The 18,194-nt window shown below is 44.3% G+C and overlaps 1 protein-coding gene across 1 annotated transcript; it reads right to left on the reverse strand.

The window, feature by feature from the left end:
* Nucleotides 1-8,324: 8,324 nt before the first annotated feature.
* On the reverse strand, nucleotides 8,325-18,084 carry LOC122200249 (stromelysin-1-like). Its single transcript, XM_042905724.1, has 10 exons — nucleotides 17,980-18,084; nucleotides 17,110-17,354; nucleotides 16,869-17,017; nucleotides 16,640-16,765; nucleotides 15,030-15,194; nucleotides 14,697-14,844; nucleotides 13,253-13,386; nucleotides 10,273-10,432; nucleotides 9,446-9,549; nucleotides 8,325-8,425 (listed from the first exon to the last, which is right to left on the reverse strand). The coding sequence occupies exons 1-10, from the start codon at nucleotides 18,082-18,084 to the stop codon at nucleotides 8,325-8,327; spliced, it is 1,437 nt and encodes a 478-aa protein (XP_042761658.1).
* Between the last annotated feature and the right edge of the window lie 110 nt (nucleotides 18,085-18,194).

An 18,194-nucleotide genomic window follows, 5' to 3' on the forward strand; every position in this document is an offset into this window, starting at 1 on the left:
GATGTGTGTAACACACGTGGGAGAACAGAGCTGAGCCGTGGAGAACAAGGGAGAGAGGCGTGGGGATAGCCTTTGTGGTTTGTTTGAGCTTCTGTTTGTTTTGTTTTTAATCAAGTTTATGTTGTTTATGTTTTTAATCAAGTCCGTCACATTGCACAAAAGAGGGTTTATAGTCAGTCAGAAGACTTGCATGGCACCCAGTGATAAGCACTTAGAAGAAGGGGTAGAAAGGGAGAGTGAGTTCCCCATCACTTCTTCCAGCTCGTTCCCCATCACTTCTTCCAGCTCGTTCCCCAACTCTCCCCGTTCCAGTTGCCAGGGCCCCACTCTCTCTCTCAGAATATTTGCCCTGGTGTTAGCAAGTGGGGGTCTGGAAGATTCAACTGTGACGATTCAGTCAGGTGCATGGGTAGTTTCCAGACCTGGTTTTCAAGAGTCTGAACACCGGCTACACCCGGGAAGTGCTTTCGGCAGGAGAGTCCGAGGTCCCCCTGTCCGTGATACATCTCTTCACTTGCAAACCGTAGGTCAGGGCTGCTCCAAGTGTTCTTTGTGCCCGTGAACTGTTGGTCACCCTCCTGTCGTTAAACACAGGAAAGGAGAACAAGTGTCTGGAAGTTCTCGCGGTTCGACAGTGAGTTGTGTCTATTGAATCGAGTAGTTTAAAAACTGAGCCCTCTTAAAATCTTTGACATTTCACTTTCCTAGTAATTCATTTTCAATTCATTTTAACAAAAATATTGGTGTGTAATTTGTTGAAAGTTTAAGAAACTGGTCCTTTACTGCAGGTATTGTTAGGACCTCAGAGTGTGAGGTCCTAACGCCTCCCCAGACTCTCCTTGCTCCCTACCTGGGCCACCACCCTTCCCCTTGGCTCCTAAATCCTTGCTCTTTGGTTTTCCGTGTGGATGTTTCTTCCTCTCGGTGACCTGCAGTGACCCTTCAGTATTGGATATTGGGATGGAGCCCCTTCTAGGTGATTCCACAGCTCCATGGGCTTCCCCCATCATGGCTGGGGTGCTTGGTACCAGATCAGCCAGACCGCTCGCTTCTCCATCCACAACACAGAGCCTTGTCTGCAGTGCTCTGTGCCCTGTGTCCCTGGTGTGGCACCCACTTGGAGAGCAATCAAGGCCGGCTTCGTAGGTGGACCAGCTCCACTCTCTCTGTTCCTGGTACGTGAGGCATAAAGAGCTCGTGCCAGGTTTTCTGTCTCACCTCAGGGCTGGGGTGACACTGCTCCCCAGGCTGCTCTCCCCTCTCCAACCCCCAGGTTACTTTGTAGGTGGCCTGGCCCCAGTGTAACTTCCTCACGTGGTTCTACACGATGTCATCCCAACCCTTTCCTTCTCCACTCACGGTGCCTCTCCTTCTCTCCACCATCCTTTTTCCAATCGCCTGGACCAAAACTGGCCAGAGGTCAGTCAGTAACCTCCGATGCGCCTCTCTCTGGGAATCCTTGCCAGCTGAACATCAGTGCTGGACTCTGGCCGACGGGGGTCCTAATTGATTGCCACCCGGCTTTCCTGGTACCGCTTGCCTACAGCTGCGCTGCCCAGCGGTCCTCCTGCTGTCGGTGTCTCCACCACAACTTGAAAGCTCACGTGCTTGACTAGGTTATGACCCGCCTCGGTTTGATACCCCTTTTGGATGTGTGTTTTTTGCCCTGGACTGAATCTCCTCATCGGCACCTGCTGGAGCTGTGTCTCGCTCTAAGAGAGTGGTTATGCTTAAACTGATTTCAAGACTGCGCGAATCTCCGTCAGAAGTTAATATTGCGTGGGAGGATAGCATGGACAAGGTGGAAGACGGTCCAGGCCATGAGGGATGGTCGGTGTTGTGCAAGTAGAGATGGGGAGAGGGTTGAGAATCAGGGCAGCATGAGCACAGCATGCAGTTAGACAATTACGAAGGCTGAACAACATCTCCCACGTGGCCTCCTCCCATCCCATCTGCCACTCTCTGGCTGACGCCCTTTATTTTGCTCTCTCTACACATGGCACATGCAGAATCCAGACGGCACGGCAACTGAGGGAATGTGGCCTGTGAGCCGGAGAAGATTCCAAGATGAATATGTAAGAAGAAGGTGGTGGGGCACCTGGGTGTCTCAGTGGGTTAAGTGTGACACTCTTGATTTCAGCTCAGGTCATGATCTCACCAGAACAGTCCCCGTGTCGGGCTCTGCATTGACAGTGGACAGCCTGCTTGGGATTCTCTCTCTCTCCCTTTCTCCTTGCCCCTCCCTTGCTCATGCTCTCTAAATAAATAAATAAATAAATAAATAAATAAATAAATAAGTAAAGTTAAAAAAAAAAGAAGTTTGTGCTGTTATCTGAACCAGGGAAGGCAGAAGAAAGAACAAGCCTGGGAAGGCCACATGTGTTAAGGGAACAGCAGAACCATAGGAGTCAAGTCTCTCCTGTCTCCAAGAATCTAAAGGGTTCCACACATGGCACAAAGGGCCATGAGCCCAACACTTGTCTGCCAGTTCTGAGGGTGAGTCAGAATCTTGTTTTGTCTCAGGGCTAACTGTCCTCCCCTGTTTTGATCTGCTGAGGTCTACACAATCAGGAACACCCTGTGCATTTAGTGCAGCTATCTCAGAGAACCACAATCTCGATGAACTTGTGTGCCTTTAAAAGCAAAGACGTTAACTAGCACATGATGGAGACAAAGCTAAACTAGTGTGGGTTGACTTGAGGTCTCTGATCTAGCCTCAAGAAGAGCAAGACGTTTGACCCACAGAGGTCTGGAGTAGGATCTCGGTGAGACTGTTGACTAGTTGTGGATCACGGGAAAGTGTATCCCCCAGAGCCTGATTCCTGCAATAGTTAGACATTACTGTTTACTATTGTTTTTATGAAGCCTGAATGGATTGCACAAATAAAGCACCTTATATGGGGCCTGTAGATTGAAAGTCCACTTTTTCCTTACCCCTCAACCAAATATAGGCATCCACTTTCCACTTTCTCACTTCATATCATTCTCAGTGGAAAATGTCAATGTTGTCATCTCTACATCAAGTGTGCCCTCACTTGCTCGCTGGCTGCGGCACGATGAGTTTGGGACTGAGCACCCCCACCTTCGCAAGTCTGAGCCAGTCCCGGGTGTGGGGTCCTCTCTCCTTCCCACAGTGGTGGACGTAGCGTGGCCCATGAGGCACAGTTCACAGATGGTATGGACAGAGATAACAGATGGAGGAAAGATAAGGCCAGTGGCTTTTGGGCCCCACGAGAGAATCCGGCCTGAAGGATACAGCTGTTATTCTGAGCATGGAGACCAAACAGTAATGGACACAACTCTTACACCACAACTGGAGATGGCCCTAAGACCTGCCAATCCGTCTACACTCAAACCATCCCGGGACACCGCAGCCACACTGCATGGAGTAAGTGGCACAGAACAGATGCACGGATGACGGGAGTAAGAACAGATGCACAGATGACGGGAGCGGTGCTGGGAAAGACAACTGGGGAAGCTGGAGGGAGAAAAACTTTATACTCAATAAATATGCTTTCTTCCTTTGGACTTTGGTCCATTATACTTCCAGTTCAGAGTCTAATGTGAAATACTTGAAGAAAAAATGTAAATGTTACATTTTTTTGAACGAAACAATCCCCTGTGGTGATGATTTGTGGTTAATTACTAAGTATTTCCGACTCCCCTCAGGCGCATGACAGGATGTTATGTGTGGATCCATGGCATTCGATGAGGCAAAGTGAACTTCCTTTGGCCAATGAAATGCAGACAGAAAGATGTTTGTTATATCCGCACAGAGTTGGGAGTCGGTGAGACACAGCAACAACCTTTCCCTCCACACAGCAACAGACAAAGCTCGAGGGGGTGGCCATTCCATCTGCTGGGTCTGGAAGGAGGCAACTTGGAGTAGAAATCCCAACAGGACACCATGGTGGGCTTTTAGCTTTAACCCGCAGAAAGTTGGGAGCTGTTCGTGAGCACAGCATAGTGTGGTCTAGCCTGGGTGACACTCATGCCATGGACTTTGGTCCCTTACCACCCTCTCCTCCCTGCAGCTCTCCGAGCATGCCCACCTGTTCCCATGACTTCACAGACACCCCAATCTCCCACAGCATCATCTGCTCTGTGTTGGGCTCCACACTCCTTCATCAAATGGCCCATTGATGCCTTTACTTGGTTATCTCACAGGAATTTCTAACTTTGGAAAGTGAGATGGTTCTTCCTCACTCTTAACTATCTCTCACAAAACTGCTCCCCTCCCAGTGCCCCTCAACTACCCTGGAGTCACTGCTACTCCCGGTACTCATGCTGGGAACCCAGCGGTTGCTGTGAACACCTTCTTTGCCCTCAGGGATAGCCTGTTGCTGAATCAGATGATGTTAAGACACAGCTCATGCCCATCACATGTCCCAGTCCCCCATCACCTCCTTTAATGTGTTGTCCAACTTGCAAAATGACTTCCTTCCAATTCTCTCCAGCTAGGGAACTCACTCAGCATACACACTGGCTTGTGTCGGTTTTTTGCTTAAAAACTCCTTCAGCAAATCCATAATGCACTTAAAATACAATACAGCTCTTTAATACATCAGACGTGACTGGATCCTTCCTTCCTGCCTGATACCTTCTTACTCCACTTTCCAACACACTTTCCAACTTCCCAACACACTACTTTCCAACACACTACTCAGGCGCCCACCTTCTTTCAATTCTGGGAGCATGGCAAGATTCTTTCACCTCGGAGCCTTGACATTATTGTGCATTTTCTCTTCCCAGAATGCTGGATCTCCTTCCACCCACTGGCCTGGCCAACGGAATTTATGCATTTTTTTCTTCGTTCTTGTCCCAGAGGGACATTTTGGAACAACTGGGCTTTAGCTGGTAGCTCCCTCCCACCCCTAACATTACTCTCCCTTATCATTCTGTCATTTCTTTAATAATATTTTTACTATTTATAATTATATATTAATTTGTGTTCATGTTCTTTGATTTCTTACTCCCACCAGGCAGAACTCAAAGAGGTTGGGTCAAATGTTTTCCTCACTGTCCTACATGTTGTACTCAAGAAAGTGCCTGTCATGTAGGTGAATCAATAAAAGAATGACCAAGTCTCTGTAGGGTACCTGGAAAGGTGTGACGCATATAACTGAGTGATGATAAACCCACTTCAGCAAAACCATACAATTGGCAGGTCTATGGGAGCTATTATCGCTCAGGAGCTGCCAGCTACAAAATGGTAATGAGAGAATATTTTAATGAAAGAATGAGAAGGAAATGAGATATCTGGTCTCCAGGACAGTCAGGGAGCACCACTGAAATAACACTTGGGTTCAAAAATGGTGGCTGGAGCTGGAGGAGGCAAGACAGAGGAACAGCATGGAAGTTTTTGTGTGTCTCGCATCCATGAAATACAGCCAGACCAACACTAAACTGTCCTGCACACCCAGAAAACTGATCTGAGGATTAACACAACAATCTGCACAACCTGAACCACAGAACTCTGCACGTACATGGTGCGGAGAGGTGAACTGGGGGAGAGAGAAGCCACAGAGGGCTGGAAGCTGTTTCTGCTTGTGGAGAGAGGACGGAGATGGGGTTGGGGGGAGAGTTTGGGAAAATCACCGCCCCCCCTCAAAAGCAGCCACAGAGAAAGTGGAAAAGTGGGAACAGACACAGGGACTGAACTAAAAAGGGAGAAAGGAGAAAGGAGAGGGTTTAAATTCCATTCAGACTATAAACAGGGGGAGCGTAGAGTCTGCAACTCCACAGCTGATACCTGGCGGTGCTCTGGTGGGAAGGGCGAAGGCTGGTGCCAGATGCGTGTTGTGATTTTCCATAATCCCTGAGGCGCTGCTGCAACAGGATCGTGAAAATGTTCCTGGGGGTGCCTGGCTCCAGCCACTGCTCAGTGAGACCCTCTGGCAGAGGATCTGAGCTGGTCAAAGCCGCAGTCCCTCAGAAGCGAGGGGGCGGGAAACACAGCTGCATCTGAGATAAAACTCAGGAGGGAGGTGCCGCCTGGCAGCCTGAAGGCTTGGTCACGGACAGTGTAAAAGCGAGGAGTGAACGGAAGCCGGAGACAAAGGACGGGTGCCCGATTGCTGGTCGTGGAGAACAGAGTTCCGATACTAGAGACTGGGTAGCTGGGTGACGCCATTTTCACCACTCCAGCACATGCGCATATGCACCTACAGGCATCATAACAATCCACCCCTGTAAACTAAGCAGCGCCATCTAGTGGATAACAGAGCCGTTACACTAAGTCCTGCCTGACTGGGCCAACCTCTCTCTTCAGGAACATGAGTCTCTCCTGCCTGCTTAGCTTACAGACTATAAAGCACTTCATAGTCTGACTTCTAGGGGAAACAGATGTAATTCCGATCGTATTTCAGTCTTTTCCCTACTCCATCTATTCAATTTTCTTTTTTCTCCTTTTTTTCTTTTCTTTTTTTTGAATACAGAAAGAGAAAAAGGTTATTTCTATTTCCAATTTTTATTAAAAATATTTTCTTTAATTTTTTTCTACTATATTTTTTACTTTTTTGTCAATTTTTCAAATTGTATTTTACTTCCATCATTTCATTTTATTCTATTTCCTTGTATTCATTTTTTCAAAATTTCAAACATTTTCCTTCCCTACCCCTCTTTTTCTCCAATCTATCAAAGTCCTTTCAACACCTAGACCAAAACACACCTAGGATCTAGCATCATTTGTTTGGTGTGTGTGTGTGTGTGTGTGTGTGTTGTTTTAATTTTTTAATTTTAATTTTTTTACCTTATTAATTCCTTTTCTTACTTTAAAATGACAAAATGAAGGAATTCACCCCAAAAGAAAGAACAGGAAGAAATGACAGCCAGGGACTTAATCAACACAGATACAAGCAAGATGTCTGAACCAGAAATCAGAATCACAATAATCAGAATACTAGCTGGCATTGAAAATGAATTAGAATCCCTTTCTGTGGAGATAAAAGAAGTAAAAGCTAGTCAGGATGAAATAGAAAATGCTATAACTGAGCTGCAATCTCCAATGGATGCCATGGTGTCAAGGACAGATGAGGCAGAACTATGAATCAGTGATATAGAGGACAAACTTATGGAGAATACTGAAGCAGAAAAAAAGAGGGAGACTAAGGAAAAGAGCATGATTTAAGAATTAGAGAAATCAGTGACTCATTAAAAAGGAACAACATCAGAATCATAGGGGTCCCGGAAGATGAAGAGAGAGAAAAAGACGTAGAAGGGTTATGTGAGCAAATCATAACAGAAAACTTTCCTAACCTGGGAAAAGACACACACATCAAAATCCAGGAAGCACAGAGGACTCCCATTAGATTCAACAAAAACCAACCATCAACAAGGCATATCATAGTCAAATTCACCAAATTCTCAGTCAAGGAAAGAATCATGAAAGCAGCAAGGGAAAAAAGTCCTTAACCTACAAGGGAAGACAGATCAGGTTCACAGCAGACCTATCCATACAAACAAGGCAGGTAAGAAAGGAGTGGCAGGATATATTCAATGTGCTGAATCAGAAAAATATGCAGCCAATGATTCCTTATCCAGTAAGGCTGTCATTCAAAATAGAAGGAGAGATAAAAAGTTTCCCAGACAAACAAAACTTAAAGGAGTTTGTGACCACTAAACAAGCCCTCAAGAAATTTTAAGGGGGACTCTCTGAGGAGAGAAAAGTCGAAAAAAAATGGTGGCTGGATTCCAAACTAGTTTTGTTTCCATGCCTGTGAGTGATAACATGCAGTAGATGATTTGCTAGGTTCTTAAGCTCCAATATTCTAGAATTCTATTTTCCAACATTGTTCAGACCCAGTCCTACTGGACAACTACGGGCTAAGCTCTTTCTTCCTTAGATGTGTAAGGAATGCTTACGATATCTGGGAGGTAAAAATAAAGATCCTGTTGGTGGAGAGAATGGGAGAGGGTACATGACCACCATATGCCACATCCCTGGAGCGTGTGTTTCCATTACACCTACCAGCAGAACAGCTGTTAAGTGCTCAGTCCACCCTGTGGTCCTTATATTAAAAATGAATTATTCTACAAAGAAGGAACAGGTCAAAAATAAAAATCTTTATTAAGAAGCAAATAAAACACCCACGGAAATACGTTCTCTGACTAGTGCACATGGATGTATCCAACTTCTAGTCAATGTAATTCAACAGCAAGTGAAGTGGCCCAGATAAATGCTCCATGACACGTGAAAGTGCCTGCAAGGCTCCTCTTCTTTGGCCACTGCACACACAGGAAAAATTCATCCCTCTGACTTAAAATAAAATAGGTGAATAATTATTAGATTCATTTAAAATGAATCTATCTCTTTCACTTCTCACTTAACCATATAACCAGTTGTTACTCTTCAATACACGTGTCACCATCTTGGCATTCGGGTCAAACTCAAACTGTAACGGTCCTCTGAAGAAATGGAAAAATCCTGTAAGTATAGATGAGGAAAATGATGAGACATTCTTCAAATAAATCAATTTTGTAACATGCAAAGCTCAGAATGAGAGGGAACTAATAACGAACGGCATTTATTCAGTTGTTACTCTGCGCCAGCCACTGTGCTGAGTGCTTACACGCTTTATGTCTTCTCTCTTAACTAAAAAAGTGTGAGATGTCACGAATGGGGGTAAAAATGAGAACTAGGGAGGTTTTGCAATTTCTGCAAGGTAACATCTCTAATGAAAGGTGGAGAGAGAACTCCATCTCTTCTGACTTCAAAGCCAGGGCTCTAAAACATTGGATTGTACTGCCTCCATACTGACAATATTCTATGGTATTTTAAATACCCCACTTCCCCCTCTAGGTCCTAAAGTGCAGGTTGGGAGGCAACTGGACCCAGGAGAATCAGGCCAACAACACAAAGCACTGGAGGTCATTTCCTACTCTGTATGCACAAAGGTCAAGATACCTTAGCAATAAGATCACACGCCTCATGACTGTCGAGCCCCAGCATCTCCCTCCAAAATGCCTTCAGAACAAGCACACATGTCACCATCCCACCTAGCCAAGACCAGGAATTGAATTTTGTGTATTTTGAGCATAAGGGAAGACTACTATTTATTTACAAATGAATTACTCAATGTAGGCAACTACAGACTTCAACACAAGGCCACACAAGGCCCCCTGGGATGGGACGGGAGAGAGGAGAATGGCAGCCTGCCATCAGTAACCTGGCTCATACTTGCTTGTGTTTTTTTTACCAAATAGTGACCTGATGAATACTGACTACGGTGTGAGGAAGCACCCTTTCATTTTATGTGCAGGTATGAAACAGAGACTTGGAAAGTATCCAGGAAAAATAAATGTAAGCTAAAAGTTAAAATTTTCAAAAGTTGAGAGAATAAAGGGTATAAGACTGAATGATTTGAAGATTGACTCTCCACATCATTTTGATTCCATAAAATGCCCCATAGTGTCCCCACTGGCGATGAAGTGGGTGCCTTCTTACCAAATTCCTGAAATACAGCATCAACCTTCGGCCCAACTCCTGGAAAGTCATCAGCTATTAGTCTGGGGAAGCCTTGCTCCATGGACTGGCTATTTTCATCAAATCTGTACCAAGTGAAAGAAATACAGCCCAACATTGTTCAGAGGCCCCATTACATACGACAGTATGATATCAACATCAAGCAGAGGCCCCATTGCATACAACAGTAGGAAATAATGTTACTGCTCCAGTGTGGAATCCCAGATAATTCTCAGGTAGGGTAAAGAAGTGGTAAGCATTTTCAGGACTACAAAAATGTGCAACTTTCCTAGACCGTAAGCTTAGCACACAAACCAACGTTTACTCCAGAGGCAAGGATATCATGCTATTCCATCGGGGCTCCATTTGTATGTCTGAGGTCAAGTTTCTGAGCCTCAACACAGAGCCCAAGTGCCTTTCTGCCACAAATGCATGAGGACTGCATACACATAAGATGAGAAGTGAATTAATCATTTGGCTAAAAACAAACTCTGGTTATCACACTTGCCCTGTAGATCATGTCTCTACAGCCTGATACACCTGGGCTTCCTATGGTGGCTTGCTGTCTGGACCTCAGGTGGCCTCTCGTGATATCTTCTGCTGTCTGGATATATGACCCGGGGACCAGCCATTCTGAGAGCCCTATATTATATCTGAGAAGTGGGGTAACTCTAAGCCGTCTTCTCCATAATCAGGAAGTTGGAGGTTAGACCAAGTTAGAGGGTGGGACTGGAGGGAGGATATCCGTAAAGAAAGAACCTAACGTCCCTAACCAGGCTCCTTACAGAGTCATTCCAACCGCGTCTTACAGCCAGTATTTGTCCTCTACAAAGAAGTACGTTTTCTTCTTTTCCTCATCAGAAACAGCGGCATCTATTTTTCCCAAGGCTGGAGGAAAACCCAGGGTGTGGATGTCTTTTGGATAACCTGCTTGTACCTCAGTTGCTCTGATGGCCCAGAAGTGATTTCCTTTGAAAAAAGGAAGCCAAGAAATTTTAGTGAAACCTTGCGGTTTTAGAGAAGCTATTAGCACATTGTTGTGGGAAACAGGAAATTCTGGTTTTAGTTCCAACCACTAACCCAACGCCCAGGTGATAGTATTTAGCAAACATTCCCTGAATGAGTGAATGAATGAATGAGTAGTTAACTCTGGTCTCTGTCCTTTCTGGGTCTTATATTTATTATCTATAAATAATACAGTTGATTGCAGTTTGTAATTACAGTGACTCGTCCTGGTCATCTCTTAAAATTGCTGGTGACTCCTTGGTCTGAGTTTCTACCTAGGAACCCTCTTGTAACTGCATATCACAAAGTCAGGTACTTATTGGATACTTTTCTTGGGTCCCACATGGTCACTAGTCCAGACTGTGCTTCTTATGAATAGCCTAGGAAGCCACCCAAATGTGAGTGAATCAGGACACTGAATGCTCATCAGTCTCTCTGCTTTTACTTCATCACACCCCCTGCCATGCCCCGAATCCCTCCCTAACGTTATTGCCAGGGTAACTGACCTAAAACACAGTCTGTCGTGTGTCTGTCTTGCCTCACCCGAATGACCTGCACCTGTCTGGGCAGCTCCAGATGTACTCTTGCCTTTGTGTAGACTGTCCCTCCTCCTTGAAGGCCTTTCCACTCTACACACTCGGTACTTTCCCACACAACAAAGTTCTCCGTCAGCACTCATCCCGACCATCATCCCGTCCCAGGGTCTTTGCTGAGCCCTGGATGCAGGGCCAGCGCTGTCCCCCATGGCACCTGCGAGCTCCCCTCAATCCCAGCTCTTATTCCTAACGCGTTCGATTTCAGCCCTGCTGCCCTCTCCAGAATAGGAGCCTCTTTCGGGTTTGAACTACACTAAGAAGTACCCTGCCTGGCACATTGCAAGGATAAATAAGTGTCACATAAATTACCGGGTGAAAGCAACGCCTCAGAGTTAGAGAACATTTACAGTAGCCAATGCAACTTCAGGTGATTTCATTTTTTCCTCATAAAAGTGAGATTGTCAGAAATACCTGACTTTTAAAAATCCCCACAGAGTTTGATGTTTACAAACACTCCCAAATAACTCTGAAGCAAGGGGAAAAATTAAAAATGGAAAAAAATTTCTAAAAACTTAAAAATGAACACAATGAAACTACTACACATCAAAACTGGTAGGAATGGAACAAAAGTTGAGAAGACAGGGATATTTTTAGGCATAAATGTTTATACCAGGAAAGAAGAAAGGGCTGGGAGTACCAAACTGAAGTTATAAAAAACAGTAACAGAATACATTCAAAAACAGCAAAAACGTGGGCAATAGTGACGTGGACAGAAAATCAAAATGCAGAGAGGGGATGACACAGCTGAGAGTCCTCTGAGATGCCGAATGAAATTGTTAAGTATCCTGTTATCCGATGAGATGGGCGAAGAGAGAGGCACAAAGACCCAAGAGCAGGAAGGAGAAAGGCAACAGAACTTCAGCGATAGGTGAAATAACAAAATAATACTCAGAAAGCTTCATCCCAGTCGATTTGAAAATGGACAGAATGGACACATTCCTAGGAAGATATGTTAGCAGCGCTGACTCCAGAAGTTAAAGAACTCAAAGAGCATATTCACAGTGGAAGAGACTGAACCAGCAGGTGTAAAATCTGAGAAAGGGCCAGAGAGTCCTGGCCGCCTGTTAGTGTCAACACGCTGACACGGTGTTCTCCACTCCAGTTCCAGCATGCGGCCATTGTCCCCGGCTCGTCCTCCCTGGCTCGTCCTCCCTGGCTCGTCCTCCCTGGCTTGTCCTCCCTGGCTCATTCTCCTCCAGCTGTACCCTGGCTATTCTCGGCCTTTGCTTTCCCACGCAAGTTAGGGAACCGATTTGTCAAGTTCCATGAAAACTATTTTGGCATTTGAATGGAAAATATCTTGTATTTATAGATAAGTTGATATTTTTACTACACTGTCTCTATGTTTCCTACATTACATTATTACTATTTCCCTGTTCATGAACGTGGGGTAGCTTCTATTATTTAGGTATCATTGAATTTTTTTTTTTAAGCAGGCTTCATGCCCAGTGCATAGAGCCCAACGTGGGGCTTGAACTCATGACCCTGAGATCAAGACCTGAGCTGAGGGGCACCTGGGTGGCTCAGTCAGTTAAGCATCAGACTTTGGCTCAGGTGATGATCTCACTGTTCGTGGGTTCAAGCCCTGTGTTGGGCTCTGTGCTGACAGTTCAGAGCCTGCAGCCTGCTTCTAATTCTGTGTCTCCCTCTCTCTGCCCTTCCCCTGCTTGTGCTCTGTCTCTCTTTCTCAAAAATAGGTACACATTAAAAAAAATTTGGGGGAGCCTGGGTGGCTCAGCCAAAGTTAAGCATCTGACTTTGGTTCAGGTTATGATCTCACAATTTGTGAGTTTGAGCCCCACGTCGGGCTCTGTGCTGACAGCTCGGAGCCTGGAGCCTACTTCAGATTCTGTGTCTCCCTCTCTCTCTCTGACCCTCCCCCACTCACACTCTGTCTGTCTGTCTCTCTCAAAAATAAATAAACATTAAAAAAATTAAAAAGAAATTGTTTTAACAAAAAGACTTGACCTGAGATCAAGAATTTGGACACTCAGCCAGGTGCCCCAGTGTCATTGAATAATGGAAAGTAAAACTTAGAATGTTCTTATACACATCTTGTCTAAGTATTGGCACTAGGTCTTTGCAGTAATAAATCATATAAAATTTAACATAATGGAGAAAATTCACGTCAGTGAAATTTTGGCAAGAGAACTTTTCCAACAGCTTAAAATTCTTATATCTTATTTGCCTTTAAACACAAAGACGGTATCCTTGTTATTAACTTCATAGGCAGCATCCAAGCCTGATGGGAGAGAGGGCCAAAATGTAGAAATCAAATGAAATTCAGGTTCAAGGTTCCAGCGAGATCTACGCCAAAAATATCTGGAAAACATAAAAATTAATTACAATTGTTTTTCTCCTTTCAGTGTATATATAAAAGAACATATTCTCTCTCTTTCCATCAATGACAACTCAGAAGTCTGTACTGGGCCATCTTCTTTCCTATGATCCAAGGTGATGAAATCCATGGTAATATAACTACTTAGCTCAGTGCCCATTGAAGGGAAGGAGAATTCTGCTCTACCTTCGGGTAGAATTAAATTTATGTGAGGCAGATTAACCAGAGAAAAAAAACCGAAGTTGTATTACGTGCATGTGGAGGCCCAATAATGAAATTGGGACCCAGAGAAGTGAGTGACGTAGGGAATTGTCATAGTTTCGAGACAAAGAAACCATAAATCTGTGAGGCATTGACAGAGCAAGGAGAACTGAACTGTGGGATCTTTAATTAGTAAGGAATCCTCAACGGACTTTGGGCTGGGGGAGCACATAGTAAAAAGTAGCAAGGGTTGTTTACCCAGCCTTCTTGGCTCTAAACATCCCATCTCTGGGGATGAAGATGTGTCTTTACCGCTTGGTACAGAGACGGCACTTTTCCCCTGGAGATTTATTTCCTGCACAGGCTGTCTCTTAAGTAACTTTTATTTAATCGATAAGCTACACCACTCTAGAAGTCCATAAAATGGTATGTATATTATGCCCTCATTAGTATTTTTTTAAAAAGTAAGAAAAAACATACCCATTTATGTTTGTATGTGAATAGAATAGCTTTGTAAAGAGACGAAGGAAGTTGTTAGCAGTGGTTGAACCTACGGGGAGAATAGGGACTACCTAGGTCAGAGACGGGAGAGAGATTTCGCTTTTCCTTCTGTGTCTTTTGGTGCTATGTTAATATTGTGCCAGAAACATATATCACTTTTTCTCAAATTAATCAATTTAAATAGTAGTATTTGTTAGCACAGGTCAAGGTACAGCTCGACTTCCAGAAGTAGAAGTTACCTGGTTTATGATAGTTAAATACACCAATTAGTCATTCAGTTGTTCGCCTTACACACTGCATGTCCTGGGCCCGTTATAGGCCCCCAGGATCAAAGAGTGAACAACACAGAGAGAACCCCGTGCCTTCACCTGGCTTACATTCTAGTGACCCAGAATCATCCTTCGTACGTCTGTAAAAAAAAATGATCCAGGCTACTTTAAGGAGATGATAAAATGCAATAAGAACCAGATCTGAATGATTGTAAAGTGTAGAGGAAATATCTTATTTAAATATTTCTGTCAAGTTTCTGCTTTCCTTTCGAAGCATTGTACATTAAAAGAATAGATAGGGAAATAGAATCTTCTGGTCTGACCTGTCTTTAAAGAACAGGATTTCTCCCCTCAGAGAGCTGACGGCATCGAAGGACAAAGCAGGATCGCACGTGGCTGGTGTCCCAGGTTCTGGAGGCACAGATTCTGTGGGCGCCACGGGGCCATCAGGGGATGACGTAGGGGGAGGTCCTAAAGGAAACAGATGTGGGGACCAAACATGAGGAGAAATGGGATGCTTCCGTCAATTTCTATGCTTTCCAAACACTCTCTGAGTGTGTTGAGACGGATTGCAAATGCTTTATGCAGCATTTTAAAGCTTTCCCGAAGACCATGGCTGCAAAGCTCCAATGCCTCCTTTTTCCAGCATCACTCACCATACAGGGACTGGATGCCGTTCACATCATCTTGGGCAAGGTGGAAGCGGGTCAGGTCTGTGCGTGGGTTGTAGACGGGATACATCAAAGCTGTGGGGTCGGCCGAGTGATGGAGACCCAGGGAATGGCCGAGTTCATGAGCAGCAACGAGGAATAAGTTGGTTCCTATTTGAAAAACCATAAATGTTCAGAATTGAAAAGCTGTTCTGTGAACACATATGTATAAACACATGCCAGTGACTATCCTTGGGACCACGTGGTACTATTCTCCTTATTTGTGGATTCGTTCGTTGATTGGCATATTCCATACTTCATAGAAATTTAATTATTTTTCAAGGTTGACTTGAAGTCAATATAATAAGAGATGGTTTCACCATATTCCTCCTCCCCAGTTTTCTCTTCAGCCAGGAAAACCTGGTCATTTTGCCTAGACTGACAGTGATAAACATTGTTTCCAAAATAATTTTTTGGAGGTACCAAGACTACATGTCAATACAGATAACTCTTCATTGTCTCTACAAATACAAAGTTAGTTATTGTTCAAATTTAGTAACATGTGCCAGCTGTAACCTAAGTTCAAATTAATCACAGGGTATTCACCATGTTCCTCCACTCTTACACAAAACTAGTCATTTCCTGTGAGGACTTAATCTGACTTGTCCTTCCTCTTCTTCAAACATAATCACACAATTTTTGGTGGTTAACAAACGTCTTCTGCAGTCAGTGCCAATGGATAGGTACAATCTCTAGCTTAGAATAGAAATATGTCCAATAACAGCTTTCTGCAGCACAAACACAGCTGGCTTCAGCTTTTCTTTACCTTCTAAAAATTTTTATTGAAATTAATAGTAGAAATTATTTAAGCAAGTCTCCAAGCAATTATGCAGAAAAGAATGGTCGTTCCAATAAAGTAAGATCGTTGTTTGCGGCACGTGTGTACCCTCAGCAAAGATGCTCTTTGCATTTGCACCGAACATCCCGACCCACCTTGAAAATAACAGTTGTTCAACTGTGTGTTTCCAAACTTTAGAAGCCCCTCGAAAAAAAATGTAGTTAATTTTGGTCATTGTGTTTAAACTTAGTAAAGTCTTTCAGAATTAATTTAGAAAAAGAAAAGGCTCCTAATGTAAAGATAGTTATATGTTTCCTTAAAGAGATGACTTAACAATTTCCTTTATTTTCTGGCATTTTGCTGATCTTTTAAGAGAAAAGGAGGCAAATGGAAAGAAAAGAAGAAACCCCAGGGCACATTTTAGGTTGGAACCAATTCAGTGCAATTCCTTCTACCTTTGTCATTGCTAGTTAAAGAAATGAGAAGCATTTGTTAACATGCTGATCCTAAAAAAGCTCCATGGGACCCTGAGCTGTGGAAATAAGATTCAATGGTGCCTCCCATATTGTGCTTGTTGGGAGCAAGGAAGCAAACACAGACATTAGAAAATGTTCATCAATGATGATTGAAACACGAGTGCTTCTGGCTGTTAGCACTCAAACCATCACAAATTTTAGTTATTAGGATGTTACATTTACTGCTCATACTGAATGATCTAACTATTCTTGGATAGCGTTAGACGTTGTTCCTGAAACCATCCAGAGAACCTGGTGCCCACCTGATTTATCCTTCCTCCACAGCTCGTCATCATCAAAGTGAACATCTCCATCTAAACCAGGGCCAGGTGGATAGGCATGAGCCAAAACGTTTCCTGATCCATCAAAAGGGATAAAGTCTCCATGTTCTGGCAGAGGGAAAAAAAATAATGGTAATACAAGCGTTTAGAATTTCTTTATGCCCTTTTCCAGTAAGCGCCAGATAGATGATACATGTAATTTTTTTTTTACCTCTAACTGCAAAAAAGATCATTATGTCAGCCTCTCCTTCGGAAATCTTGGAGAAAGTAAGTGGTGTCACCTCCTCCCAGGCTTTCAGAGCCTTCTCAAAGGCAGAGTCAACAGCCTCTCTCGGCAAATCCAGTGTGTAATTCACAATCCTTTAAGAAAAAAATCGAAGAGATTATTTTCCCCTGTGATGGTACTTGGTAAAATCGCAGTGTGACGTGATTGTTACCTTTGGACCCGTTACCTGTAGGTGAGGTGAGTTTTCCTCCACTTCGGCAGGCCAGGGAAGGCAGTGAACTGGCCCACGTCGGGAACGCCGCACCGGGGCTTGCGTATCATCGCCAGAGTGTCAGGGTCCAGCTTCCCCGTCACCTCCAACCCGAGGAACTTCTGCATTTCTCGGACTTTTTTAACGACAGGTCCGCTGTGCCTTCTTCTGACAAACTGTGTCACATCCTTTGCGAGGTCGTAGTAGTTCTCCAGGTATTGCTAGTGGGATGTTAAACAACAAAAACTTCACTGCGTAATTTAAAAGATCAAACTGGCTTTATTGAACAGGTCATGAGTTAGTCAGCAACCCATCTAGGGAGTGTAAAGGACGTCTGTCCACCTAGAGCAAAGGAACGGTGTTAAAGGCAGGAAGGGGGCAGAAATATACAGTTACTCCACTCCTGGTTCAAGACTTAACGGGGATAAAATCTTTTGCCTAAACACGATGAGTAACAACATGAACAGTATTACCTGAAATTATTGGAAAGTCACAATGAGCATGTTCCTCGGCCCTAATTATTTCCACCAAAGAAATTCTAAAGCCAGAGAAGTTTCGAGCACTTCCCATTTGTTCCTCCCCTTAGCGCCAAAGCAGCCGCCAGTGTGTTCATACAACCTCGAGGAGCTCAGACTTCTAGTCCCTATTCCCTTCCTGCACCTCTCTTCCCTCTCTGCTCAAACGTAGGGACACCCACCTCTAGCACTCGAGGTGTCCGATGCTACCTTAGTCCAACACAGTGACTGACAATCAAACCAGCCTAGTTTGTGTTGCAAGACCAAGCAGGCAGCTTCCTTTTCCCTGGGGGACTGGCCAGTGGCTGCAGTGGCCGCCATCACGATGTACCTGGACAAGATCCGTGCTCGGGTCCTTTTCCCTCACTGCTCCATTCAGTGGATGAGCAGAGCAGACTGGCAGACAAAACAGCACAAGGATTGCAGGATGCTTCATAGCTCAGGAAAATATCTTGACTATTGGCTTGGGTATCTACCCTCCAGGGGCTGTCCCTTTCTAGGGTGATGGTGCTTATATCCGAAGAGCATGATTCATGCTCGTGTTGT

The sequence above is a fragment of the Panthera leo genome, chromosome D1 (genome assembly GCF_018350215.1).
Source record: "Panthera leo isolate Ple1 chromosome D1, P.leo_Ple1_pat1.1, whole genome shotgun sequence".
Lineage (NCBI taxonomy): Eukaryota > Metazoa > Chordata > Mammalia > Carnivora > Felidae > Panthera > Panthera leo.